This window comes from Schistocerca serialis, chromosome 2, assembly GCF_023864345.2.
Source record: "Schistocerca serialis cubense isolate TAMUIC-IGC-003099 chromosome 2, iqSchSeri2.2, whole genome shotgun sequence".
NCBI lineage: Eukaryota > Metazoa > Arthropoda > Insecta > Orthoptera > Acrididae > Schistocerca > Schistocerca serialis.
Window position 1 is genome coordinate 110,408,614 of NC_064639.1, and position 27,676 is coordinate 110,436,289.

Below are 27,676 nucleotides of genomic sequence, written 5' to 3' on the forward strand. Positions count from 1 at the left end.
TATCTTATTTTATGGCCAAGAATAAAAAATATGTCTAACATTATTCTACAGTTGCATTCTGCATCCATTAAATATTTGTAAAATCTTAGTCCCATCATCTGCCAAATCTGCATCAATCTAGTTTTCCCATGGTTACACTTGTAATACATCACTTCTTCAGTTTCCACTTCTGTCATTTCAGAGGCATGTGTTGCTCTGTCAGAGGCAGAACAGCTGTTCCAATATTGATGATCAAATAACTGATGTCCTGCTTTCTATGTTGGCATTATAATGAACTATTTGCCAGAAAGCTTTCCTCATTAGACAGCATCCAGTGTAAATTCACATTGCTCAATAGAAAATATTCTGCTGAGCACAATTAAAAATTAATATTAGTCTTCTTCCTGGCAACCAGGAAGCTCCAAAAGTTTTAAGTTTGCATTGGGCAATATCATCTCTGCTTCCAATATTGTGGCTAAACATCTTTCAGACTTTGTGAAGGTGAACCAATGACTCTCCTCAGAGTGAAATTCTTTTTTGGATTTGCTAGTTTAATGGAAGGGGTTGCTACAACATTGTGTTTACAATAAGTCCACCCATGTAGATTTATACTTTTAGACTTATGTCGCAATGGCTCATGACTGCCACTAGAAGTTTCATTTTCATGGCTCATGTAATGTCTGACAATCTCCAAGATGAATGACTATGTGTGCAAGTGGTATTCAAATAAGATGAATATTCACATATAATTAACAAAGCTCTGCAAGCTAGAACATTATATTTACCATGGGAAAAAGAAAATAGCAGAGAAGCCATCTGGACCACTGTCTTCCTTTTGAAGAAAGGAAATGTTTCTTCAAATAACAGCCAGCATATTATAAAAACATCAAGTGAAATTATCTTCCAAGAAATGATGATGTTCATCTACATGACTGACAATGGAATGTAATTGCAATGTTTTCAGCACTGCCCATGACACCTGTGTCCCTCCTTAAAACACTAGCTCCATGTATGGAAGCAACTTTGCAACACGCCCTGCGACCCCTTAGGTCTGAATCTTCATCTGACCTGCATTATCTTCCATTATTCAAACATTGTCCATTTTCTTTCTCCCCTCTGCTGATAAACTTCTTATAACAATAGAAATCACAGAAAGGAAAAAAATAAACAAAAAAATGAAGAAAGACAGCTGCTTATCTGCTGCTGGATGATTCATAGTGGATAATAACATGTAACTCATAGGAAGCCACTGGCTTATGAGCTACAATTCTTTTCCTGTTGTATGTATAAGCCTATACACAGGCCACTCAATTTTCTTTTCATTTTTCTTCCATATTAGACCTTTACTGTACCTTGTTTCCAACAGAGCTGAACATTATTCTCTGTTCACTTCCCTACTGAAGCTTTTCATGTGATAAACCTTTTCACAATGTCTATCCTTGTCCTATATTAGTACCCCTTTGCCTCATATCAACCCAACCATCTCCTCTTCATCTTCACACTTATGATCGGGAGGGGGGAGGGTGATTACCTTAATGTTCACTATGATTTTTCATGATTGACATACTGATTCTGGACAGTAAGGCCTTCGAATGGATACTATTTGATCACCCCTTATTCAGGGTGAATCACCAAACATTTTCGCTACAGATATTGTGCAAAAGGACAGTGCTGTTGATGTGCAGTTTTCACAGAGTGGATTGGTAGTCATGAGCTCAAACTGTTACTCATTCACTGATTGTAATAATACTTAGAAAGTGTATTTTTTGTGCAAACATACACTTTCTTAAATGGAACAATGTCTGTTGGCATTAACAAACTAAAAGTAGGGTAGCTCTGAATGGCAATGGTATTTGTTGCAGGATTATAATGATAGTCATTCATGAGATATCATATTTTGAAAAGTTTCCACTCCAACACTTGTATAGTACCTGGGGTAGCATACATTAAAGAACGACCGAAGTGCATACACTAGTTATGTTGATTCTGACAGTAATGAGACAACTGACCATCACAGGTTGTGTTCAACATAACCACCACCAGCAACAACAGACACTTCCAATCTGGTATGGAAGGACTGCTACTCTTGTGCCAGCATTTCAGTGGAGATGTCCAAGAAGGCTGTAGTATTATGTCATTGCATATCATTGGGTGTAGTTGCTATGTCCTTGTAGATGGCGTCTTTCATCTTCCCCCACAGAAAAAGTCTACAGGAGTCAAATCCAGCCTATGTGGTGGCCAAGGTACAACTCCTCTATGTTCAATCCTATAATCTGGAAACAACTCATGAAGATATGTTGTAGTATTTTGTGTGCTACGGGCTGCCATCATATTGGTCTCCAGAGGAACATCTTCTGTTAGGAGGCTGTGATGCTTGTGCATGTTCAGTGTTCCGTCTATGAAAAACAGGCCTATGAGGTGATGGTTCACTATCCCATACCACATGTTTAACCTGGCCATGATTGGTATATGCAGCTTAGATATATGATACATCTTGTGTATCCTGTCTTAATTCCCACGCACAAAAGTCAACATGATTCTCACAATCATTTCCGTGGAGATTTTGATGGCGACAGATGTGACATGAATGGAACCCATGTTGATGTAGAATGTGTAGGACACTTGCCTGACTCATGCCACCTCCTCATGTGATTGTGTGGGAGCTAACACGCGGATCAACTACAACATCAGCAAGAACATTAATCTCCCCCTCTTCTGTCATCATTTGTTTGCTTCTGTTACATTGTACAGTGGTTGAAGAGGTTGATAAATAATTGGCAACATGGTTGATGTCTATTGCGATATCTTGCTGCATACACCATACAAGAATGAACTGTATCCTTCCTACATTCTTCATACACCAGGAGCGTGTCAGCTTTTTCTGCATTGGTAAATCCCACCATCCATTCATGATCTGCTGCTTGGACAGTCACACACTAATTGACTAACAAGTTGCAAAACTCCCAAGGAACACACAAGCACACTGTAACCAAACATAACAACATTGTACCTAGCAATTACTCAAGCTGAATGGCATTTACCGTCTTGTAAAGCCATCAGACAATCAAAACGACTTGCAAAATGATTTAGATAAGATATCTGTATGGTGTGAAAAGCGGAAATTGACCCTCAATAAGGAAAAGTATGAAGTTATTCACATGAGTGCTAAAAGAAATCAGCTAAATTTTGATTATGCGATAAGTCACACAAATCTGAAGGTTGTAAATTCAACTAAATACTTAGGGATTACAATTACAAATAACCTAAATTGGAACAATCACATAGATAATATTGTGGGTAGAGCAAACCAAAGACTACAATTCATTGGCAGAACACTTAAAAGGTGCAACAGGTCTACTAAAGACTGCTTACACCATGCTTGTCCGCCCTATTCTGGAGTACTGCTGTGCAGTGTGGGATCCGCATCAGGTGGGACTAATGGATGATATTTAAAAAGTACAAGGAAGGGCAGCTCATTTTGTATTATTGTGAAATAGGGGAGATAGTGTCACAGACGTGAAACATGAATAGGAGTGGCAATCATTAAAACAAAGGCGTTTTTCATTGCGACGGGATCTTCTCATGAAGTTTCAATCACCAGTTTTCTCCTCTGATTGCGAAAACATTCTGTTGGCACCCACCTATATATGGAGAAATGATCATCATGATAAAATAAGAGAAAGAAGGGCTTGCACAGAAAAATTTAAGTGCTCATTTTTCCCGTGTGCCATTCGAGAGTGGAATGGTAGAGAGACAGCTTGAAGGTGGTTCATTGAACCCTCCGCCAGGCACTTTATTGTGAATAGCAGAGTAATCACACAGATGTAGATGTAGACAAACAAGCGTCAGTATAAAAGCTTTTTAAAATATGATATTTCGTAAATGACTCGAACTAGAATCCTGCAACAAACACCATGGACATTGTAATTTACCCTATTTTTAGTATGTTAATGTCAATAGGCACTGTTCCACTTAAAAAAGTGCATGTTTGCACAAAAAAATACATTTTCTAAGAATTATTACAAGTGTTCATTGGTTAACATCATGAGTGCCTGACTATAAATCCATTCTGTGAAAACTGCACATCAATAGCACTTTCCATTTCCACAATATTTGTGGTGCAAGTTTTAGGTGGTTCACCCTGTATACCACTAAGCTGTAGTCTAGGAATAACATGTGATGGTCACCAGTTTCGGAAGCAGAAATTAAATTTGACATTTAGAAAAAAAACTTACTTTTCAAATGTCTCTATAAACTGCCAGTAAATACTGTGGTAGGGCAGTCTTTTCCATAACATTTCATATTTTACCTACTTCCACTTACACTATTGATATACTTTTTGAAATTCAGGCTCTTTTCCTTAGCCACATCCCCATGTCAATTGTGCAATGTCTCCCTCTCTTCATCTTTTCTTCCACAAAGACGGGCACAAAGTTTAGATTATGGAGGGCAACAATAAAGGATAAATTCATTCTCCGCATTGCACAAAAATGTTTCAGGCTTAAATTTTACTCTGTTATTCCTCCACAGAAAAACACTTGTGTACAAAGTCAAATATGGTGCATCCTCTTGAGAAAATGGAAGTTCAAGCATTGAGTCATTCCCTGTTCTTGAAAGGAAAAAAAATACAAAGAAAATATTGTAATCACACCACATTGATGGATCACTCAATATAATTATGCATACATCTGATGAGGTTGCTAAACATTGTGCGGAAGGATACATGTACCAAGGCCAGATGATGTGGCAAACCATACACAGCAGATTTAAGGGCTGTTGTGGACTGCCACAGTCTCACTTGTCAACCTACCAATTTTTAGAGCAAGCTGCCTAGTGCATCTACTGATAATGTCCCTACAGTACATGGTTTTCTCCCGAACCATGATCTGGACCTCTTCGTTACCTGTCACCAACATCCGGTTAGTGTACAGATTTGCCTGTCTGCCTAATGCGTGACTGCCTTCACTCACCATTCAACTGCCCATTGTGTTTTCAGCTGTGTTTTCAGTGAATGAACTGATGTCATATGTGTGCACCAAGACCATGGTTTGCATCTGAATGTTTGCAAGGCAAAACCACACACAGTGTTCTTCAACACAGACATGTAGTACATGGAGTTATTCCACAATGTTCAGAGTACCGTTCAGACAAAGAATTATCCACCTACAGATGTCTCTTGGTTTTTTGTGCTTCCAGAAGAGTCAGGAACTATCACTTTCTGTGATTTATTTGTAAATAAAATGTGCTAAATAAAAGTTGCTTTGTTAAAGAAGCAGACTTACTTCAGGAAATTCATGGGATGCTATTTTTATGTACACAAACAATGTCCCAAAGTATGACACTGTGATCAAATGATGCAGGCATTTCCAAAGTGGATAAATAATCCTGGAAGATGAACCGTGACAGGCTGTCCATCTCTCAGTCAAAAATCAAGAATTGATGCAACATAGAGGTCCAAATGTTTGATGACCAATACACTTCTTGTAAACCGATAGCAGAGAAGGTGTGCATTAGTCATAGGTTGGTGATAAGTATTTTTTATAAGTTTCCAGACATTTCAGCAGTTTCTGTCCACTGCGCAATCAAAAACTTGGCAGTTTTACCTACATGATCCTGATAATCTTTTTGGTGACGTGATCACCAAGACTTTTAGCCACAGATAAATGTTAACTGTGTCATTATGACCTCAAGATTAAGCAGCATTATAAACAGGGTTACCATGTGGGCCACACAAGTGATCCAAAGCAGTAATAGCTTCTTCTGATTGGACTGGCAGAGACTACAAAGTAAAAATACTGAGAGCTGTTGTCCAACAGAGTTCACATGTTGCTCAGTACCACACCAGCACTGTCTCCACAGCATACAGCAGTGCATGTGGTTGCCTTTATGTCAACTGACTGGCCATGGAAACCTACACAATTAAATAATTATTAAATAGCTATTGTGCACTCATCAGGGTGTCACTGGCGGGAGAAATCAACACTTTTGGTACACTTTATTTATTGCTCATATTCCAAACTATGAACGTGATGCTTGCCTGTCGTATGACATTATTTCAAATTTCTACCATTATATACCATCAAATCACATATTTATGTACTTGATGCAAGTAAATTCCTTTATGCTGACAACATGAACTTTATTATTGCCTCATGTAAGGACCCAATTGCAAAAGGAACGTTAAAATATCTACACAGAAATTAAAAAATTGATAAAGGGATGTTCAAACTTTATTCACTGTTCTCATTTTGAATTATGAACGCAATGTTTATCTGCCGTATGACATTTCAACTTTCTTGCCATAAAACAACATATTTATGTTGCTGATCTCTGAAAATGTTGTGTCATGTATTTAATCAGATATTTCATTAAAACAGTGGATCCAATAATCAATAAATAAAAGACAGGGTGTTCTCAGTCTTTCAAAAACCTTTTAACTTGACATCAATTTGGTGCACTGCATGTAAATTTCGCTGCTTCATGCAGCTTCTCATTTGGCCTCATGAGAGTCAGTGGACTCTTTTCTAGATCTATCTATCACAGTATCACAGAAAAGATTGAGTTGGTCACTTGGAACAAGCCTGGAACCTCAGTGTTAATATTCAGCAATGCTGATCACTAGGCCATGGAGATGACAAGTGGATTCAATGTACAGGGTAACAATAATTGAATTATATGAAATAAAATAATTATACCTTCTGAACAGTTTGCATTAAGAGATTCAAACTGCATGGCCGTTGGGCATGATGGGAATTAGTATGCACTGTATGGTTTGGTTTAGCAACAAAGCCCGCTTTCATTTGGATGGGTTTGTCAATAAGTAGAACTGGCGCATTTGGGCGACTGAGAGTCCACATTTCATGATCAAGAAGTCTCTTCACCCTCACGGGTGACTGTGTGGTGTGCAATGTCATGGAATAATCGGTGCGATATTTCTTGATGTCGTGATGACTACCAAATGGTACGTGAAGGTTTTTAAAGATGATTTCATCCTCATTATTCAAAGTTGCTCATATTTCAACAATAATGTCTATATATAATCTCACTACATTTTGAGCGCTACAGAATTTTTTCTTCCATTCTCTTTTGAATGATATTTGTGAGAGATATGATGAAGTGGAGGTTGGAATAATGTCTTCATAAACTCAAGTTCATTAGCAATTATGTACTTGCCATATGCCACCTGCCATGTTCATTAACATGAATGATACACTGTCCCAATGAGATGCAGGGATCCAATCCTCTTCAGCCTTTTCTGGGACTTTTCACATTCAGGAAGTATAAAAATCACAGATTGCTTCTACTGCACTACATACAGGGTGTAAAACAGTGACCTTACTTCATTATACTCATTCCAACATACACGAGATTACTTCTTACCATAAGAAACATACAATGAACAAAATGTTCACAGTTTTCAAGCCACATCAGCACAAATAAGATTTCTGATCTTTTGCAACTGTCAGTTCCACAGCCTTCAAAGTTAAAAACGAGTGACAGCTGGAAGTGGAAAGGTGTCCACCATATATATGTGAAGCAGCAGGACTTTAGAACTTTATTGAGCTGGTGAAATCAAGCAAGCCTAGGAAAGTGAGTCAAGCAATGTGCAGCAGTATATAAATGGACCAAACTATTTTCAGTGAAACTGAATACTCTGCAGCACATACATGCTGCAGGCAACAAAAACATCTAAATAAGTCAGCTGCAGCATAAAATTGCCCTGAGAATACCCAAAAGAAACTTTTTGAAAAGACTGGACTAATGGCTAACAGGATAACCCATTGCAATTTGTTTGTAAAAGAAGCAACTGAGATTTGTTTATGGTGCAATCATTTCAATACAGATCAGGGTGCAGACTTAGAAGCTCATGGGGCCAGGCTCTGGACGTTGAGCAAAACTAATGAAGCATGTTGACAATTCTAGGTCAGTTTCAAAGGAGGTACCAACACCATATCTTTAATAAGGATAGTACCTGGCCACTCTTGGCAGCCAGTATTTATAACATCTGAAGATAATAGTGATTACTTCTGTAGAAAGCTCAAGGATTTTATTAAGTACTTTTGGTGCAAAATGCATAATAGCTGCTGAAAACTTGACTTGTACTGAGTTGTTATGCTTAAAGTGTGTAACGAGTTATGTCTTGATTTTTCTTGTGAGGATATTGCTCTCAAAATGGTAAATTTATTTTGATTTTACTATTAGTGTTATGCAAGCTATTCATCTGATGTTTGAAACCCAATGCAAGTAAATGCAAATTTCCAACTTTTCTTATCCATTTTAACACATTTTTATCACTTAACTTTTTTCAACACCATATGACTTCACCAGTTTTTGATATGGTGCACTAAACTTAGGAGTTTGCTGCAAGAAACTGAGTGATTAATCAGGTGGTTGGCAAAGATGTTTCTTCTCAGACAAATTATGAATTGCAGTAGTCACTCTCTAATACTGTTTCAAATTATGTTAATGAACATATAAAAAGAATTGCCACCTTTTACTTAAATTTTTTAATGGTGTTTTCCTGTGTTTAACAACAGACACTCATTCACAGTTGGTATCTTACCAGCTGTTCAATAAGCACTGTCTTCCCACCAAGTGTTGCTTCCAAGGAATCTATCTGCGACTGAAGTGTTGCAATCTGCTGCTTAAGTCCATCTCTTTCAGCTAGCCAACTGGCTGCCACACCTTGCTGAGTCACCTCAGCTGCTCTTGCACGTTCCTTCTCTTCCTCTAGCTGTCCATGTTAGTTAGAAAGAAAGGTTAAATGTGAAAGGACAAATTTACAGAAGAGTTGAGTGTAAGGGTTGGAGAAAATAAAGAAAGATAAAGAGACTGATAAATATCAAAATCAACATAAACTAAACACAAAAAGTTGAAGGTAACACAAACATAACTAATTTACACAAAAGACAAACAAGAACAACAAACATTAAATCAAACCTCCTTCTCCAGTTTAGAAACTTTGTTTTTATTTGTTGAAAGAATTCTTTCTGTCCTCTTCAACTTTTCTTCAGTTTCCTTTGCTTTCTTTTCCAGTTCTGCCATTTTTGTACTATTTTCTGTGACCTAAACAAAAATTATTTTTAGTGTAGCGATGGTAACCAAGAAAACAAAGTAATTTTATTTTTATTTTTTGAAGTTCAATTTTTCACAAATAAAGGTAGGGATATATTCATCAGACAACTCTGAGTGGCAACAAGAATTTTTTCTTCAGGAAGGTGAAAGTGTGTAGCTGAAAATTTTTAGATCTGAAACAATGCTTTATCCATTCACCTTCAAAGAATACCTATAGCATTATCACATAAAAAATACACAACAGTTTGCTGCCTGATTCTGTACACAGAAAGAGATCACTTCTGTAACTGTGTAAGAATGATTTTCGTAATCAAGGACCGGGAAGTGTAAAAAACGATTGTTGGTGATAAGTTTCACAGACTTGTCACATGTCTTTGAAAGCTGCAAGTCTCTGGACAGAACATTGTAACAGCAATAAGTGCTGTTATTTCTGAAATTTTTTGGTGCTCATATAAGGATTAAGTTTCTGTTAAGAATAAATTTGAGTATTTTGAATTAAATTTCTATACTGATGAAGTTCGAATGAAACAAAAAAGGATACAACATAATATCTCAGAAATGGTTGGTTGTTGCCCATACAACTCAAATTATTTGGCATCTTCCTTCTAAAAACAATACTTCAAGACCACTGAAAGCAATGTCACAGAACAAGACACATGCAACTTATTGAGAGAAAATAAAACAAAAGAAATGAAAGTGATATAATGACAATAATAATGAAAACAACAGTAACAACAACAGACACACTGTATAAGAGTTTTCCTCATGTGCCAATTCTTTCCAAGGAAAGGGGGAAGTGTTGATCGTGACCTAATAGTATACTCCATGCTGACATCTACATGAAATGCTTTCGGAATTTCATAAAAATCTCAAACAAAGATGAGTGGATAAGGTAAACAATCCTGTGTTGTATTGTGCACATTTATCATGAGATGAAAGATTTGTTCTGAAGATACAAAATAATTTGTAATAGGAAATATTATACCTCCTTTTGCAATCTATTTTTCTCCTGTTCCATCTTCTGAAGGGATTCAAGCTTCTTCCTCTGCTCAACACCTTGTTTTTTCTCTTCTTCCAACTCTGTTTTCAGTGCTTCTATTCTTTTCACAAATAATGTAATTTCATCTTGTTTCACAGTAGCTGCAGCTGAAAAATCAAATATATGTGTAAGAAAGTCAGTGAAGCTTGAATGAATTCATATAAAGGAAAAACTGTTTCACAGCAGACCACTGTTTGTAGTTGAGTGCATAACATATGAATTTTTCACATTATATTTCAGCAAAAGGTTATCCCATTAGCAGCCAAAATATTGTGTAGTATGAGCTGTCTTTCACATTTGCAGTACCACCACTATTAAAAAGCAAAAGTGCTGTGGCAATGCCAAAATAAAGCTATCAACCCAAGCATGGCAGATACACAGACAAAGAGAGTATGAGTTTCTATCTGAAATAGTCTTTTATGAAATACTTCCTCCAACTGTATCGGATGTACAATTACCTGTTTCACTTAGAATGTTATGTGTAGGCAAGTTCCAACACTTCCAATTATGTGTGGGTATTTGTTATCCTCTACATGTACTTGATATTTGAGATGAATGTACTTAAATGCACTTTCCTAAAACTATTCTGCTATAGTAACTTACTCCATTTCACATCTTCTACCACACTTGTTTTCTCAATTCTTCTTTTATTGCATGTCTTAGTTATCCAGTTCTTTTTTCTGCCCTAATCCTACCTATTTATCTGTTTACCCTTACTTTATCCAGTTCCATTACTCTTTTCATATCTTACAAAGTCCTAGCTGTAAATAGAGAACAGCTGTCTCGTTATGACTAGGACACAACATTTCCTTTTTTTTCCCAGCAAATATATTCTTTTGTATGTTATTCTTTCATGTGTCATCAGTCAGTATTTCCCACTCAGGTTCAAATCATATTCTTTCTTTTAAGTTTAATGCCATATTTTGCCCTAAACGAGTAACCTAAATATTCTTCATGTAATAAATTCAGAAGTGTCTTACCCTTTTCAGCATTTAATGTAATCACTTGATCTTCAAGAATCTGTTTCTCCTTGAACAGTTTCTCTGCTTCTTCGGTAGCTCTCCTCTTTTCATCTTCCAGTTTTCTAACAGTTTCCTCATGCTTTTTCTTATCTGATTCCCACAATTTTTTTTCTGCTTCCAGTTTTTGCTTCTCCTCATCAGATTTCTTCTTACCTAAAATATAAATGGATATGGATTCAGTATTTTTTTTTTTTTTTTTTTTTTTTGCTTATTTAGAGATGTAACACAACAATTATTGTAAACAAAAGCTGTCATTTTGAACAATATGAGGAAAGCAACAACAAAGTATTGTTCATTTCCCAAGCAATAGTAAGTCTGTATTTCAAAGTTTTATGAAAGCAATAACAAATGCAATATGTTTTTTCACTGTTTTTCTATACCTCTCATCTCAGTGCGGACCAGGAAGTAAAAAAACAATACTTATGTTACCTGAGGATCAAAAGTGTGTACCTGGATAAGGTACACCTAGAACAATGAACAACTTGGATATTTGCTGACTGGTTACTACATAAACTACATAATAAGGCTGAAGCCATAGAGTATATTCACTACAATGTGTTCAATACAATATGCTCTTCATTCAAGGTACACCCATGGCAGTAAAGAAAATGGAGCCTGTTTATCCATCACAAATGGCATTAACCCTAATGTTGAAACCCTTAGAATATCTCTAATGTTTTTGACCTTGAGAATGAACAGTAATCACATTCAACTTATATTTATTTGGAGGACGAATATGCTCATACAGTAAACATCTAATTGAGACAAGCACGCTCAATCCTCTTTTGTATACAATCCAGAGAACTGAAACACAAGTCTGCTCATGCAAATCTTTGCAATTTAGAACATTTTCTACTTCTCTCTTCTCATTATCATCTCAGGATTGACGTCTTGAGAAAATATCATGACAGTGGCTGCCATTTGGAAGGCCTTAACTACTTTCCTCATCAGTTTTCTTACAGGTTGAACTTTCTCATCTTCAGTTTCTTCCTTCTTATTACCCTCTGTGATATCCCAATGATTAATATCACTAGCTTCTTTGGAATGAAAGCTCAGAACCTCGTACACATTCTCTTCAACACAGGTACAATGAATTTTTTGTTTCATGCCAATTCGTTCTTCTACTGCACAAGCAGTACATACTTTGGAACTTCAGGCAACAGTTTTCTCAATATATCTGGAATGATATTATTTCATGTTTCTGTACTTGAATCACTCTTCATCTCAATTTTAAGCTGTCAGAAGAATGTATTGATGGTGAGCTTCAAAGAGTTTTGGGAAAAAATGGCCTTCAGCTGTGACAGTACACTTTGGTCAATGGACTACAGTATCAAAGTTCTGTTAAACATATCATTAATATTTTTAAACAATGGAAAATCCAGGTTGGAATAACAACAATATTGTGAAAAGCATAGATCGCTCTTCACAATATTGAGGAGATGTTGAGTTGCAGATAGGCACAACAAAAAGACTACTAAAATGTGAGTTTTCTGCCAAAAGGCCTTCTTCTAACACAGAAAACACACACACATTCACCCAAGCACAACTCACACACATGGCCTCTATCTCTGACCACCGATGCCAGTCTGTCACCAACTACACTTGATGGGAGAAACAATCTGGGAGGTGAGGGTAAGGAGGAGGCTGGGTTGGGAAGGGGAGGGATAAGCAGGCAAGGGCAACAAAGGGTTTAGTGCTTCTGGAGGGAGTAATCCAGTTCCCAAAAGCAGCACTACACCCTACCCTACCCTACCCCATCATCTGCTCCCCACCCTATCGTGTTACCCCTCACCTCCCAATCCAGTCTTCTCCTTACCCGCACCTCCCAAATGTTTCTCCATCAGGTGCAGTTGCTCACAGTCCAGCCTCAGTGGCCAGTGACAATGGACATGTGTGTGAGTTGTTCTTACATCAATGTGTGTGTGTTTTCCATGCACAAAGAAGGCCTTTCGGCTGAAAGCTCACATATTTAGCTGTCTCTTTGTTGTTCCTGTCTGCAAATCAAAATCTCCTGTATATGGTGAATAGTAGTCTATCTTTCTCATAATATTGTCATCAATATTTTTATTTGATTCAGTTGGACGCTGGAAATATTATCAGGGAAATGAATGATGAGGATTTTGAAAGGCTTTTTCCCTTCTCACAATATGCGTTAAACTCATTGTTACTGAACAAAATAATAATTGTAAATTTTTCATCATTCTTTTTATTATTTCAGTTCTAGTGAACAGTCAACTTATGAACAGTCAACCTACTCTAACCAAATTCTTCCAATGACAATCGATGGAGGGCAACTGACAGATTTCATATTCCTAGATTCCCAGAATGTGTTTGACTGATAACATAAGTCTGAGCATATATGTGAGTGGCTCGAAGACTCTTTAAGTAAGAGAACCCAGTATGTTGTCCTGGATAGCGAGTATTAATCAGGGAGAAGGGCATCATCAGGACGGGCCCAGAGAAGCGTGATAGGACCACTCTTGTTCTCTACATAGATAAACAATCTGATGGAAAGGGTGAGCAGCAATCTGTGACCATTTGCTGATGAAGCTGTAGAGTAGAGGAAAGCATCATCATTGTGTGACAATAACATACATGATGACTTAAGACAGAAATTCTATGTGGTTGTATTATGACAACTTGCTCTAAATATAGTTAAGTGTAAGCTAGTGCAGACAAGAGGGAAAAACAATCCTGTAATATTCAAATTCAGTATTAGTGGTGTGCTGCTTGAAACAGTCATGCCAATTAAATACCTAGGTGTAACATTGCAAAGCGATATGAAATGGAATGAGGGCATAAGGTCAGTTGTAGGCAGGGCAAATAGTCGACTTCACTTTATTGGGAAATTCTACAACAGTGTGGTTCATCTTGATTACTGCTCAACAGTTTGGGGACCCCACTAGGCCACATTAAAGGAAGATGCTAAAGCAATTCAGAGGCATGCTGCTAGATTTGTTACTGGTACATCTGATCAACATGCAAGTATTACAGAGATGCTTTGTGAAATCAAGTGGGAGTCTCTGGACTGAAGATAATGATGTTCTTTTCGTGAAACACTATTGAGAAAAGTTAACAGAACTGGCATTTGTGACTGACTGCAGAAAGATCGTACTGCCAACAGTGTACATCTCATGTAAAGGACCACAAAGACAAGACAGGATAAATTAGAGCTGATATGGATACATTAGACAATCATTTATCCATTGTTCCACTTCAAGTGTAACAGGAAAGGGCACGCCTAATAGTGTACAATGTACCCTCCATCATGCATTGTATGGTGTCTTTCAGAGTTTGTATGTAGATCTAGATTTTGTGAATGACAGATCATTACAGCTTCTTATTTACAAGTACTTTATGTGCCTCTTCTGAAAAAGTGTGCATCAAAACGTAGTGGCCCTAAAACTATGAGCAGATACTTCATTAATAGAAATGAATGTTACAACCAGGCATTTGTTTCCAAAATAGACCTCTTTTTCCAAATTAAAATATGCTTTGGTGTGTAATGATTGTAATAATTTGTTACAAATTCTTTTGATCAGGGTCCATCTGCCTCAACTGCTTCCATGTCATGAAGACAACTTCATGCTTACAATGATCAATATGATGTGAACTGGCTGAGAAAAATGCAGGAATGTTCTGTGCTTTAGTGGGATCTGCAAACAAAATCTTAGCTTCAGCTTGGATTAAAGCTGCAGATAGAGCCTTGTACTGCTTGTTGATGTGTTTGGCTTTTTCAGTTCTTGAATAGCCTGTTTTGAATCTTTTATGACAGATTAGAACTGACTGGGACTCAAACCTGGATCCTTGCTTTTAACAGGCTATCCAGGCAGGACTAATGACCTATCCTCAAAGATTCCATTATGACAGTACTTCTATCTTACTTTCCAAATACACCAGAAGCTCTTCTGCATAGCTTACTGGACTAGTACTTCAGGTAGAAAGGGTATATCAAAGAAATGGCTTGGCCATAGCCTCTGAAGCTTGGAAAGTAGGAGAAAGCTACTGATGGATTTGTTTGCAGTTGTTTTCCTGCCAATAAGAAGAATGCACACATAAGTAATCCATTTCAAAAGACCCCTTCCACAAATTATACATAACTCATATATAGAATTTCTGGAAACTAAATGGCATCCACCAAGTAAATAACAAGCAGGAAATGAATATACACATCAACGTAAAATCCGTACATATGATTAATTACAAACCTTCCTCAAGTACTTTCTTGTCCTTCACTGCTTTCTTTCTGTCTTTCTCAGCTTTATCTTTCTCTTCTCTAAGTTCCCTCTCAAGTTGCTCTACTCTGCCAGTCGCCTTTTCCAGATCTTTCTCCAGTTTATCTTTAGCTTCTTTCAGCAGTTTATCATCTTCAACAACAGCAGATGCCTTCATCCCGCCTTTCAGTCTCAGATTTTCTGTTTCTGATTTGTTCAAAATTACCAAGATGTCTCCTGCACAACAGTAGTACAGTTTACTCATAACAGTCATTTTGGAACATATGAACTACACACTAAAACAATTTAATAACAAAAAAGAGTTACCAATTTCATTCTCTAGATCCTCAACCATTTTCTTCATCTGTACTTTAGTTGTCAGATCAGTGGGTTTCTTTGGAGAACGTTGCTTGTAGTACCTCAGCACATCTTGTAAAGCTTCATCTTTCAACCGTTTTAGTTCCTGGTTTAATTTTTCATTTTCACTTTCAGTCTGCAAATAATTAGACATCCATAAGCACACAACTATCTTTTCTTTTAGTTACTGGGTTTGAAACTGAAATTTTCAAGTGGGTCATTAATTGTCTTTATTTTTAGAAGAAAAGGAAAGATATGCCATATGCCATTTTTGCCATGTGAAGTTTAGCAGTAAAGACATGGAAAATCTTATTGCAGGTAAATATAGAATTTTGTGTTAATGAATGTAAACACGCATGGATCAGTGAAAATGGAAACAAAAAGAATGCTACAGAACCTAAACTTCTAAAAATAGAAATAGCTTTTCCATAAAAAATAAATAAAGCATAACAAATATCATAAAAGGTGCCTCTCCTGAAATTATTTTAAAAGATGCCTTTCCTAGAACTTACACTCTGACATTATACTACTGTGCCAAAACTACAATCACTACTTACACCAGAGATATAAAAACATTAAAAGAGTAATTAGAAACTGAAGAACACAGAGTTATGAGAAAAATATTAGGACCAAGATTAAAAGATGAAATACATCATCCAAAGCTCATGAAGAAAATTTCAGACAATTCCTGATTCTGTGGAGGACCTCTTCATTCCTTACCCCGTCAGTCCACCAAATTTTCAACATTTTTCTGTAGTACCATATCCTAAATTCCTTGAATCTCTTCTGTTCTGGTTTTCTCATAGTCCATGTTGCACTACCATACAATGCTGTGCTCCAAATATAAATTCTCAGAAATTTCTTTCTCAAATTAAGGTCTATGTTCGACACGAGTAGACTTCTCTTGGACAGAAATGCCCTTTTTGCCAGTGCTAGACTGAGATAGAGAAAGTACAACAGGGTATTGAAAGGGTAATACAGTACATAAAATGAGATGAAAATCATATAGTCAAGGGGGACTCGAATGCAGTTGTAGGGGAAGGAGTAGAAGGAAAGGTTACACGAGAATATGGGTTTGGGACAAGGAATAAGTGAGGAGAAAGAGTAATTGTGTTCTGTGGTAAATTTCAGCTAGTAATAGTGAACACTCTGTTCAAGAATCACAAGATGAGGAGGTATACTTGGAGAAGGCCAGGTGATATTGAGAGGATTTCAGTTAGAGGACATCATGGTGAGGCAGAGATTCCAAAATGAGATACTGGATTGTAAGGCATACCCAACAGCAAATATAGACTCAGATCATAATGTAGTAGTGATGAAGAGTAGGCTGAAGTTTAAGAGACTAGTCAGAAAGAGTCAATATGCAAAGAAGTGAGATTTTAAAACTAAAAAACTAAACTCTGCCCGAACAGGCCATGAAGGCCCAACGGTACCGATTGGCCGCCATGTCATCCTCAGTCTACAGATGTCACTGGATGCAGATGTGGAGGGGCACGTGGCAGCACACCACTCTCCCAGCCAAATTGTCTCACAATGGCTGAGTGCACCCGCTTGCCAACAGAGCTCGGCAGACCAGTTGGTCACCCATCCAAGTGCTAGCCCAGCCCGACAGTGCTTCACTTTGGTGATCTGACGAGAACTGGTGTTACCACTGCTGCAAGGCCGTTGGCATTGAGATACTAAGTACTAAATAATGACAAGATAAACTTTAAGTTCTCTAAGGCTATAGCTACAGCAACAAAAAACAGCTCAGTAGGCAGCACAGTTGAACAGGAATGGACATCTCTAAAAAGGGCAACTACAGAAATTGGAAAAAAAAGTAGTCACACAGAAGGTAGGGGGGGGGGGGGGGAGGATAAAAAAAACAATGGGTAACAGAAGAAATACTTCAATTGAGAGATGCAAAAAGAAAGTACAAAAAAAGTTCATGGAAATTCAGGAATACATCAATACAAGTTCCTGAGGAATGAAATTAACAGGCAGTGCAGGGAAGCTAAGACAAAATGGCCACATGAAAAATATGAAGACATCGAAAAAGAAATGATTGTCGGAAGGACTGACTCAGCATATAGAAAACTAAAACAACCCTTGGTGAAATTAAAAGCAAGGATGGTAACATTAAGAGTGCAATGGGAATTCCACTGTTAAATGCAGAGGAAAGAGCGGATAGATAGAAAGAGTTCATTGAAGGACTCTATGAGGGGGAAGATATGTCTGATGTGATAGAAGAAGAAACAGGAGTTGATTTAGGAGAGATAGGGGATCCAGTATTAGAATCAGAATTTAAGAAAGCTTTGGAGGACATAAGATCAAATAAGGCAGAAGAGACAGATAACATTCCATCATAATTTCATCATTGGGGAAAGTGGCAACAAAACAACTATTCACATTGGTATGTAGAATGCATGTGTCTGGTGACATACCATCTGACTTTTCAGAAAAATATCATCCGCACAATTCTGGAGACTGCAAGAGCTGACATGTGGGAGAATTATTGCACAGTCAGCTTAACAGTTCATTCATCCAAGTTGCTGACCAGAATAATACACAAAAAAAAGGAAAAGAAAACTGAGCATGTATTAGATAACAATCAGTTTGGCTTCAGGAAAGGTAAAAGTACCAGAGAGGCAATTCTGACATTGCGGTTGATAATGGAAGCATAACTAAAGAAAAATCAAGACACATTCATAGGATTTGTAGATCTGAAAAAAGTTTTCGGCAATGTAAAATGGTGCAAGACGTTCAAAATTCTGAGATAAACAGAGGCAAGCTATAGGGTGAGATGGGTAATACACAATATGTACAATAGCCACGAGGGATTAATGAGAGTCGACAACCAAGAATGAAGTGCTCTGACTAAAAAGGATGTAAGACAGTGATGTAGTCTTTCACTCCTACTGTTCAATCCGTACATCGAAGAAGCAATGGTGGAAATAAAATAAAAGAAAGGTTCAAGAGTGGTATTAAAATTCAAGCTGAAGGGATATCAGTGATATGATTCACTGATGATATTGCCATCCTGAGTAGAAGTGAAGAAGAATTACATGATCTGCTGAATGAAATGAAGAGTCTGTAGTACAGAACATGGATTGAGAGTAAATTGAAGAAAGATGAAAGTATTGAAAAGTCACAGAAATGCGAACAATGAGAAACTTAAAATTAGGACTGATGGTCACGAAGTAGATGAAGTTTACTATTACCTAAGCAGCAAAACAACCAGTGGCGAACAGAACAAGGAGAACATCAAAAGCACACTAGCATTGGCAAAACGGGCACTCTTGGCAAAGAGAAGTCCACTAGTATCAAACGCAGGCCTTAATTTGAGGAAGAAATTTCTGAGAATGGATGTTTGGAGCACAGCATTGTATGGTAGTGAAACATGGACTGTGGGAAAAACCAGAACAGAAGAGAACAGAAGCATTTGAGACGTGGTGTTACAGGTGAATGCTGAAAATTAGATGGAATGGTAAGATAAGGAATGAGGAGCTTCTATTCAGAACTATAAAGGAAAGGAATATGTAGAAAACACTGACAGAAAGAAGGGAATGACTTCCACGGTACTAGAGGGAGCTATGGAGGGCAAAAATTGTAGAGGAAGACAGAGATTGGAATACATCCAGCAAATAATTGAGGAAATAGGTTGCAAGTGCTACTCTGAGATGAAGAGGTTGGCACAGGAGAGGAATTCATGGGGTGGCATCAAACCAGTCACAAAACTGATGACTCTAAGAAACAAAAAACAAAACAAAAGAAAACAAAAATAGTCTGCTTTTGATATCCTCCTTGCTCCATCTATCACCGGTTATTTTGCTGCCTAGGTGGCAGAATTCCTTAACTTTCCCTAATTCATGACCATTAATCCTAATGTCGAGTTTCTTGCTGTTCTCATTCCTGCTATTTCTTATTACTTTCATCTTTCTTTGATTTACTTTCAGTCCATATTCTGTACTCATTAGACTGTTGATTCCTTTCAGCAGATCCCATAAGTCTTCTTCACTTTCACTCAGGACAGCAATGACATCATTGAATCTTATTATCAACAAATCTTGTCATTGATGTCCTTTTACCTTGAATTTTAATTCCACTCTCCAAACTTAATTTTATTTTCTCATTGCTTCTTCAGTGCATAGACTGAAGAGTAGGGGGTGAAAGACTACATCCTTGTCTTACACTATTTTACCCTGAGCACTTTGCTCTTGGTCTTCCACTCTTATTGTTCCCTCTGGCTCTTCTACATGTTACCCATCCCTCCCTATAACTTATTCCTATTTTTCTCAAAATTTCAAACACCTTGCACCATTTGATATTGTTGAATGCTTTTTCCAGGTTGACAAATCATATGAACATGTCCTGAATTTTATTTTGTCTTGCCTCCATTATGAATCACAACATCAGAACTGCCTCTCAGGTGCCTTTACCTTTCGTACAGCCAAATTGATTGCCATCTAATGCCTCCTCAACTTTCTTCTCCATTCCTCTGTGTATTAGTCTTGTTGACAACTTGGATGCATGAGCTGTTAGGATGACTGTGCAATATTTCTTGCACTTGTCAGCTCTTGCAGTCTTCGGAATTGTGTGGACAATGTTTTCCTGAAAATCTGATTGTATGTCGCCAGTCTCAGACATTTTACATACCAAACTGAACAGTTGTTTTGTTGCCAATTCCCCCAATGACTTCAGAAATTCTGATGCAATGTCATCTATGTCTTCTGCCTTATTTGATCCTGTCTTCCAAAGCCCTTTTAATTTCTAGTTCTAATACTGCATCCCCTATCTCTTCTATATCGAATGCTGTTTCTTTTTGTATCATATTGTGAGACGATTCTTCCCCCTCATAGAGGCCTTCAATGTATTCTTTCCACCTATCTACTCTCTTCTCTGCATTTAACATTGCACTCTTAATGTTACCATCCTTGTTTTTAATTTCACTGAAGGCTATTTTGACTTTTTTATCTGCTGAGTCAGTACTTCCAACAATTTTTCATGCAGCCATTTTGCCTTAGCGCCCCAGCACATCTGATTTATTTCTTTCCCAAGTAACTCGTATTTCTGTATTCCTGAATTTCCGGAACATTTTTGCACTTCCTCCTTTCATTGATCAACTGAAGTATTTCTTCTGTTATCCATGGTTTCGTCACAGTTGTGTACTTTGTAACTATTCATAAAAAATTCCCTCCCCCATTACACCATTTTCTGCTGCTGTTGATATTACCGTATACTCGTCTCTCGTCTGCAGGGGCACTGACTTATACAAAATATTGGAGGGGGGGGGGGGGGGCCTGCTAGGGGTCTTGCCCGGGGAAATTTTCTAAATTTTAGATGAAAAATAGTGAGTTTTGAAAAATTTTTAAGCCTTTTAGAGTCATACGGTCAACATTAGAACCCCAAAAACTGGACTCTTGACACTCTGGGAAACTCAACAAGCCTGACACATTTTTTGGCTTTGGAAAAAGAAGCAAAACATAAACACACATGGTATTTTCATAAAAAGCTAATTTAATTTACAGTAATAATCATGCTTATAGACTATTACAGAGTAGTGAATATATGGCTCTGAAAAGACTGAAATTATATTTAAATAAATCCTAAACTATCATTAAAAGAGTAAAACATAAGATATTGCTGTCACGCAGTAATAGCACTTTGATTAATAAGTGAAATAGCTAATTTAAGCTTACTTTGAATAAGCTGAGGGTTAATTAAATAAAAACAATATCTCAAAGTTAATGGTTTAACACAGTTAATGAAGTTAATACAGTATGCCTAATACTTTCAGTCAAAAAGTACACCCTAAAAATATTTAAGTATTTGAAAATAACTAATACAGTACTAAACTAGTACTAATATTTTGAAACCGAAAATTTAACATTATGTGTATATTTAATTCTCTCTTTTATAAAGATTTTTAATATTGCTCTAAATGCCATTATTACGGCTAGAGTGTCTTTAGAAAGGTGCAAATTTTGACCGTCTGACTGGATTACTGAATATGAAGTTGTTAATGACTGGACGGATATCCAATTCATCCAAAATATCTTGGTAGGCATGAAGAACAGCCAAGTTGTTCAATTGCTTCTGTCCCATTGTTGATCGGAGATATGATTTCAGACATCTAAGGGCACTAAATGACTGTTCTGCTGTTGCTGTTCTGATTGGAACTACTTGGAGAAGCTTAATGCACTTCACTTCTTCACATAACATTTCCCCAAGTGCAGGCTCTTGTGTAAAGTACTTTCTTACATCATGCATATTTTTTAAGACCAGTTGTTTTTTTATTAGCGATATTGGCTAACATATTCAAGTGTAAGTGCAGTCTCTCAATGTCTAGATCATTTTTGAAAAACTCAGTTGATTTTTCCAAATTTGTTTCACCTCTGTTTACTAAAAGCAAGCACTCTTGTTCAACTGCAATGACTTGTTTGAGTCCAGTTGAAGCAAACCGGTCAGTAATGCAAGACTGCACCATTTCACAAACTTCAATGTGAACAGCTTTGTAGTATCCCTTTGGGGTTTTGAAAGTGTGTGGTGAGCTGGCTTCATTGTTTTCATACTTCTTTGGTGTACTTCAATTCTGAGGAAGTGACGTATCATCAACTTCTGAACTTTTTTAATTTAAACACAATTCCCAAAAGTGTTCAAAACTATCAAGCCTTCCATTCAATATACAAATCAAGCCCTCATATATTTGTTCCAGGTAAGCAACACTTAGATGAGAGCATTGAATTTTTTCATTGACATCCTCTACTGGGTTCATTGCATGGCAATAAAGACGTAAGAAGAAATAAGTCTTGAATTGCAACATTGACTAACGGTAGCCTGCACATTTGTAACCTGTCTCTGTTTTGTCCCCTGCAGAAAATGTTTCAAAAAACTCTAGAAGTTCTTCAAAGTTTTTCAATATTCTCAAGATACTAGAAGCTCACACAGTTGATAGAGTTGGCCACAGGGGTAGTAGACCAGCTTGGTCGTTGGCGCTATCACAGCGTATGCTTCTGAAAAGTCCCGTCATTTTCTTGGATTCCCTTCGGTGTTTATTAAGTCCTTGGCTAAAGCCATAATATCCCTTATATACATAAGATGGCGGAGACTTTTTACAACTGCCACGTCTAAACTGTGAGCAGTGCAGTACATGTAACATGCTTTTGGTTGTATGTCCAAAACTAACTTTTTAGTCCTTTGAACTTACCTCTCATATTCGAGGCACCATCATCTTCTTAAGTTATCCATTGACAAACAAGACAAGCAAAAACGTCTTTTAAAATAATAAACAGAGTTTTTGATTCAGTGTTCGGGGTCTCATATAAGCCAGTGAAGTCTTCACTGATCCTTACGGAATCAGTGACGTTTAGTAGTCAAATCCTTACTATCACTATGGGAAACGATGTTCATTGTGAGATACTCTCCATCACACAGTATCATGATCCAGCCAGTCATGTGACCACTGGCAGGTCCAAATATTTTGATATTTTGCATCAGTTTAAATCAGAAGTATAAACAGCAAATGATAAACTTGCACTGTTGGTATTAGCAGCAAAGATACCAGGATTAACTGCAGTCTACAATCATATGAACAACTAGAAAATTGAGTAATATTGTTACTATTAATGGAAATGTAGCAAAATTTTACATACCTTCGTAAAATTAGTCTTTAACTTCTCCAGTTCTTCAGTCTTTGCCTTCACCTCTTTCCTGAGTTTTGAAACTTCTGGACTAACAGTTTTCTTTTTTGGTTCTGCTGTCTTTTTCTCATTTTCCTGCTCATCAATCTTTGTTTGGAGTTCTTTAACCTATGAAATAAGTGGAATTAGAGAGCACCACCTTGTAAATTTACAGTACTTTTAAGACAAACCATCAAATATTTCTACTGAATGTCAAGACTCACTACATGTTCTCTTCTCTCTCTCTCTCTCTCTCTCTCTCTCTCTCTCTCTCTCTACACGTTCTCTTCTCTCTCTCTGTCCTCCCCCCCCTCTCCCCCTCTGTTGTGTGTGTGTATGTGTGTATGTGTGTGTGTGTGTGTGTGTGTGTGTGTGTGTGTGTGTGAAGTAATGATTAAATATTGGAGGGTCACTGAATAAGCAAGAAGTTAGATGATTCCCAGGAAGTAAGCATTGCACAATTAAATTCTCATAGTTCTCTTTCAGCTTATCAAATACCACCTACCAATGATATTTAATGCCTTCCCTTCCAGATATATATAGGGTGTCCATAATTAAAGTTCCACTTTCAAAATGTTGTAGAAAGAGAAACACTTCTCAGAATGATCTCAAATTTGAACAGCATATTATTGACAAAGGGAAAACATCATAGAACCAAAAAAATTCTAACAAAAATTTTACCAAGAGATGGCACTGTAAGAATCTTAGCATAAATGGTTCAGTTATAAATAACAGATAAATAGCAATATGATAGCTATGGTTTGAGTTGCACATTACACCATCCATGCTTTTCAATGTACATGACTGCACAAATTTGGCAGTCAACAATTTTGGCTCTATAAGTTAGGTAAGCATGTCAATGTCGTACCACATCAGATGGGAAAATTTGGTTTTCAATTGTCCTGAGGCCAAAAACGACACAAAAAGCAAAATGACATCTGTTTCTAATTGTCATGAGATTGGTGCAAGACATGTTCAATATGCTGTCCACCATTTTATGTCACAATTTGAAATCGAGAAACAGCATGTTCCACAACAGATGACAGAGTCATGTTTCGCACTCAAATGTGTGGCACAATGCATACCTTCAGTCCAGCTACAATCATAATTCGAGCACTGAACACAATTTCTTTCACATAATTCCACAACCAGAAGTCACACAGATTAAGATCAGGTAATCTGGATGGCCAGACTGTAGAGATATAGCAGATGATGATGATTTTAGCATTTCTGAAACACCTCTGCAGCAGCAGCTTCACTGACTGTGCAATGTGTGGAGAAGTGCCACCTTGTATAAAAATGATACTACCCACACATCTACACCGCTGAAGGGTTGGAACGACATTGGTGTGCAAAAGAGTCTCCTAGTATTTACCAGTGATGGTACAGATGACAGGATCTGTAGGATTCATCTCCTCCAAAAAATATAGTCCTATGATAAACAATGCCATCAACTTGCCAACTTGCACCTCCCAGTCACCTTTGCAGAATGAAGTCATACTGTATGATGTGTGTGTAGATTTTCCATTGTCCATATTCTGCAATTCTGCATTTTGACATGACCTTTGAGATGTAAATAGGCTTTGTCTGTTCCATGGCCATCCATCATCCACTTCCATATCAGTAAGAAATTCCAGAGTGAATGTTTGTATTGCTGGAAAGTCAGCAGGAAGCAACTCCTAAACGCAGGTGGTTTTTTGTGGATAGCTTTTCAGGATGTTTCATAGGATTTCATGCACTGTGCTCACTGGCATATCTAATGTTTGGGGAATTCCCTCTGCACCCCTACTGCAATGTTGTGGGCACACCTCTGACAGACTTTGGATCAAAATGTTTTTACCACTGTGCCACATTACATTTCAAGAGAACCTATCTTTTCAAATTATTTACCGGCAATGCGTGATCCTTCATGGACATCTAAGATGCAAACCAAGGAACAGGCTTGTGCTGCAACTGGCTCTGGACATATTGTGAAGGTTACAGCACCATCTAGTGATCAAGTTTTTGTGAACTTTTTTTGTTCCACGACATTCCCCATGTATCAATAACAAGCAGTTTAAATTTGATGTCATTCTGAGCATTGGTTGTTTTTCTACAGTATTTTGAAACTGGAACTTTAATTAAGAACACCCTGTACCCTGTACTTGGGTGATGTTAAGATAGGCTACTCTCTTCTATGTACATGCTGACAAGGCTGCATAGTTCTTGGATACAATAGTTTAGAACCATCATCAAGTACTGCATTATTTGGGCAATTTAATGCCAAAAAGCTACAGTTATTTTAAGAGCCATTAAAATATAGAAATGATAAGAAAAGGCAGCAAACATTTACAAATGCTCTGTGTGAGACACTGCTCTGTACCCATTGCTGTTACAGTTTACTTCATTACTTTATCAGAGCCACTAATGTAATAAACATAATCCTCAGCAACATATTTTGGGTGTCAAGCTCCTATTATTTGGCTGTCTGTATTAATCCTATATTAATATGCACTTAAAAAGTACACAAAACAAAAAATAAATAAAAACAAATATAAAGATGATGATGATGATGACATTAATTATTACCACAACTGCTACTTCTGGTCTTTAAAAGGGACAATATTAGAGAGGTATATGCTTTGTTTCATAAGCATGTGTAAAAGAATTTCAATCGAAAAGTTGTGTGGTTTTTAGCTCAAAGAGAAGTATTTCATGTGTAAATGGAAGAGGAATTGGCAATAACATGAGGCCTTTGATGGTTTGCATGACTGCCTGTCATTTGTTTTCATCACAGCTCTGACAATTTTTTTTCTGTAGGTCAGATTATCTGAGGAGAGACGCCTTCTCAGCACCCAAGAAAATTAGGTCCTATCGAACAACTGATATAAAATAATAGGAATGATAATTTTCTTAACAGCTCTGTATGTATTCATACCAGGTGTCGTGGTATTTACTTAGTTTACATTCAAGAGGTGCTTCTTATGGCTCCTGTCACATTATGTATTTTGTTCTGTGATCTTCACTTGAGTATCCACTTGTTATCAGAAATTCCAATGTCAACGTTGTCCTGAATGTAAGTATCTGTTAAGACCACAGCTAAATTTAAATGGGGATCGGTGACCCATGTAGCCAGGCAAGTCAATGGTAAATGGATTAAAGAACTTTTTTTGCTGGAAAAAAGCAAATCTGGCTAGCTTTACATTCAGATCTTTATCATTGTGTAGGCCTCCTTGACAGCCAAATTATCTTAAATGTGATATTTGCTTCATACCAAATCTTTGCTTCAGAAAGCCTTAACTTAAGTTTTAATTTTAGAGATCTCAACATATCACTGTTTAAATAGATAGTTCAAATGACAAATTACATACGGTAAGTAACCGTAGTTAAAACTTGGTTCAAGAATCATGAAAGAAGGTTGTATACATGGAAGAAGCCTGGAGATACTAGAAGGTATCAGACAGAATATATAATGGTAAGACAGAGATTTAGGAACCAGGTCTTAAATTGTAAGACATTTCCAGGGGTAGATGTGGACTCCGACCACAATCTATTGGTTATGAACTGTAGATTAAAACTGAAGAAACTACAAAAAGGTGGGAATTTAAGGAGATGGGACCTGGATAAACTGACTAAAACAGAGGTTGTACAGAGTTTCAGGGACAGCAAATGGGAACAATTGACAGGAATGGGGGAAAGAAATACAGTAGAAGAAGAATGGGTAGCTCTGAGGAATGAAGTAATGAAGGCAGCAGAGGATCAAGTAGGTAAAAAGATGAGGGCTCATAGAAATCCTTGGGTAACAGTAGAAATATTGAATTTAATTGATGAAAGGAGAAAATATAAAAATGCAGTAAATGAAGCAGGCAAAAAGGTATACAAACGTCTCAAAAATGAGATCAACAAGAAGTGCAAAATTGCTAAGCAGGAATGGCTAGAGGACAAATGTAAGGATGTAGAGGCTTATCTCACTAGGGGTAAGACAGATACTGCCTGCAGGAAAATTAAAGAGTCCTTTGGAGAAAAAAGAACCACTCGTATGAATATCAAGAGCTCAGATGGAAACCCAGTTCTCAGCAAAGAACGGAAAGCAGTAAGGTGGAAGGAGTATATAGAGGGTCTATACAAGGGTGACGTACTTGAGGACAATATTATGGAAATGGAAGATGATGTAGATGAAGATAAATTAGGAGATATGATACTGCGTGAAGAGTTTGACAGAGCACTGAAAGACCTAAGTCAAAACAAGGCAATGGGAGTAGACAACATTCCATTAGAACTACTGACAGCCTTGGGAGAGCCAGTCCTGACAAATCTCTACCATCTGGTGAGCAAGATGTATGAGAATGGCAA

General features: G+C 37.2%; 1 protein-coding gene across 4 annotated transcripts in view; it reads right to left on the reverse strand.

Annotated features, from left to right (window-relative positions):
* The window catches only part of LOC126456788 (trichohyalin), a 378,453-nt gene that overhangs the window by 86,114 nt on the left and 264,663 nt on the right, over positions 1–27,676 (reverse strand). For 3 of the 4 annotated variants that reach the window (XM_050092572.1, XM_050092571.1, XM_050092570.1), the window contains 7 exons: positions 23,318–23,473; positions 15,657–15,822; positions 15,324–15,566; positions 11,074–11,268; positions 10,040–10,200; positions 8,920–9,045; positions 8,543–8,713 (listed from right to left, as the gene is read on the reverse strand). In XM_050092572.1, the coding sequence (XP_049948529.1) occupies positions 8,543–8,713; positions 8,920–9,045; positions 10,040–10,200; positions 11,074–11,268; positions 15,324–15,566; positions 15,657–15,822; positions 23,318–23,473 (1,218 nt within the window). The remainder of the gene's footprint in view (positions 1–8,542; positions 8,714–8,919; positions 9,046–10,039; positions 10,201–11,073; positions 11,269–15,323; positions 15,567–15,656; positions 15,823–23,317; positions 23,474–27,676) is intronic. The other variant, XM_050092573.1, reaches the window with a different exon arrangement.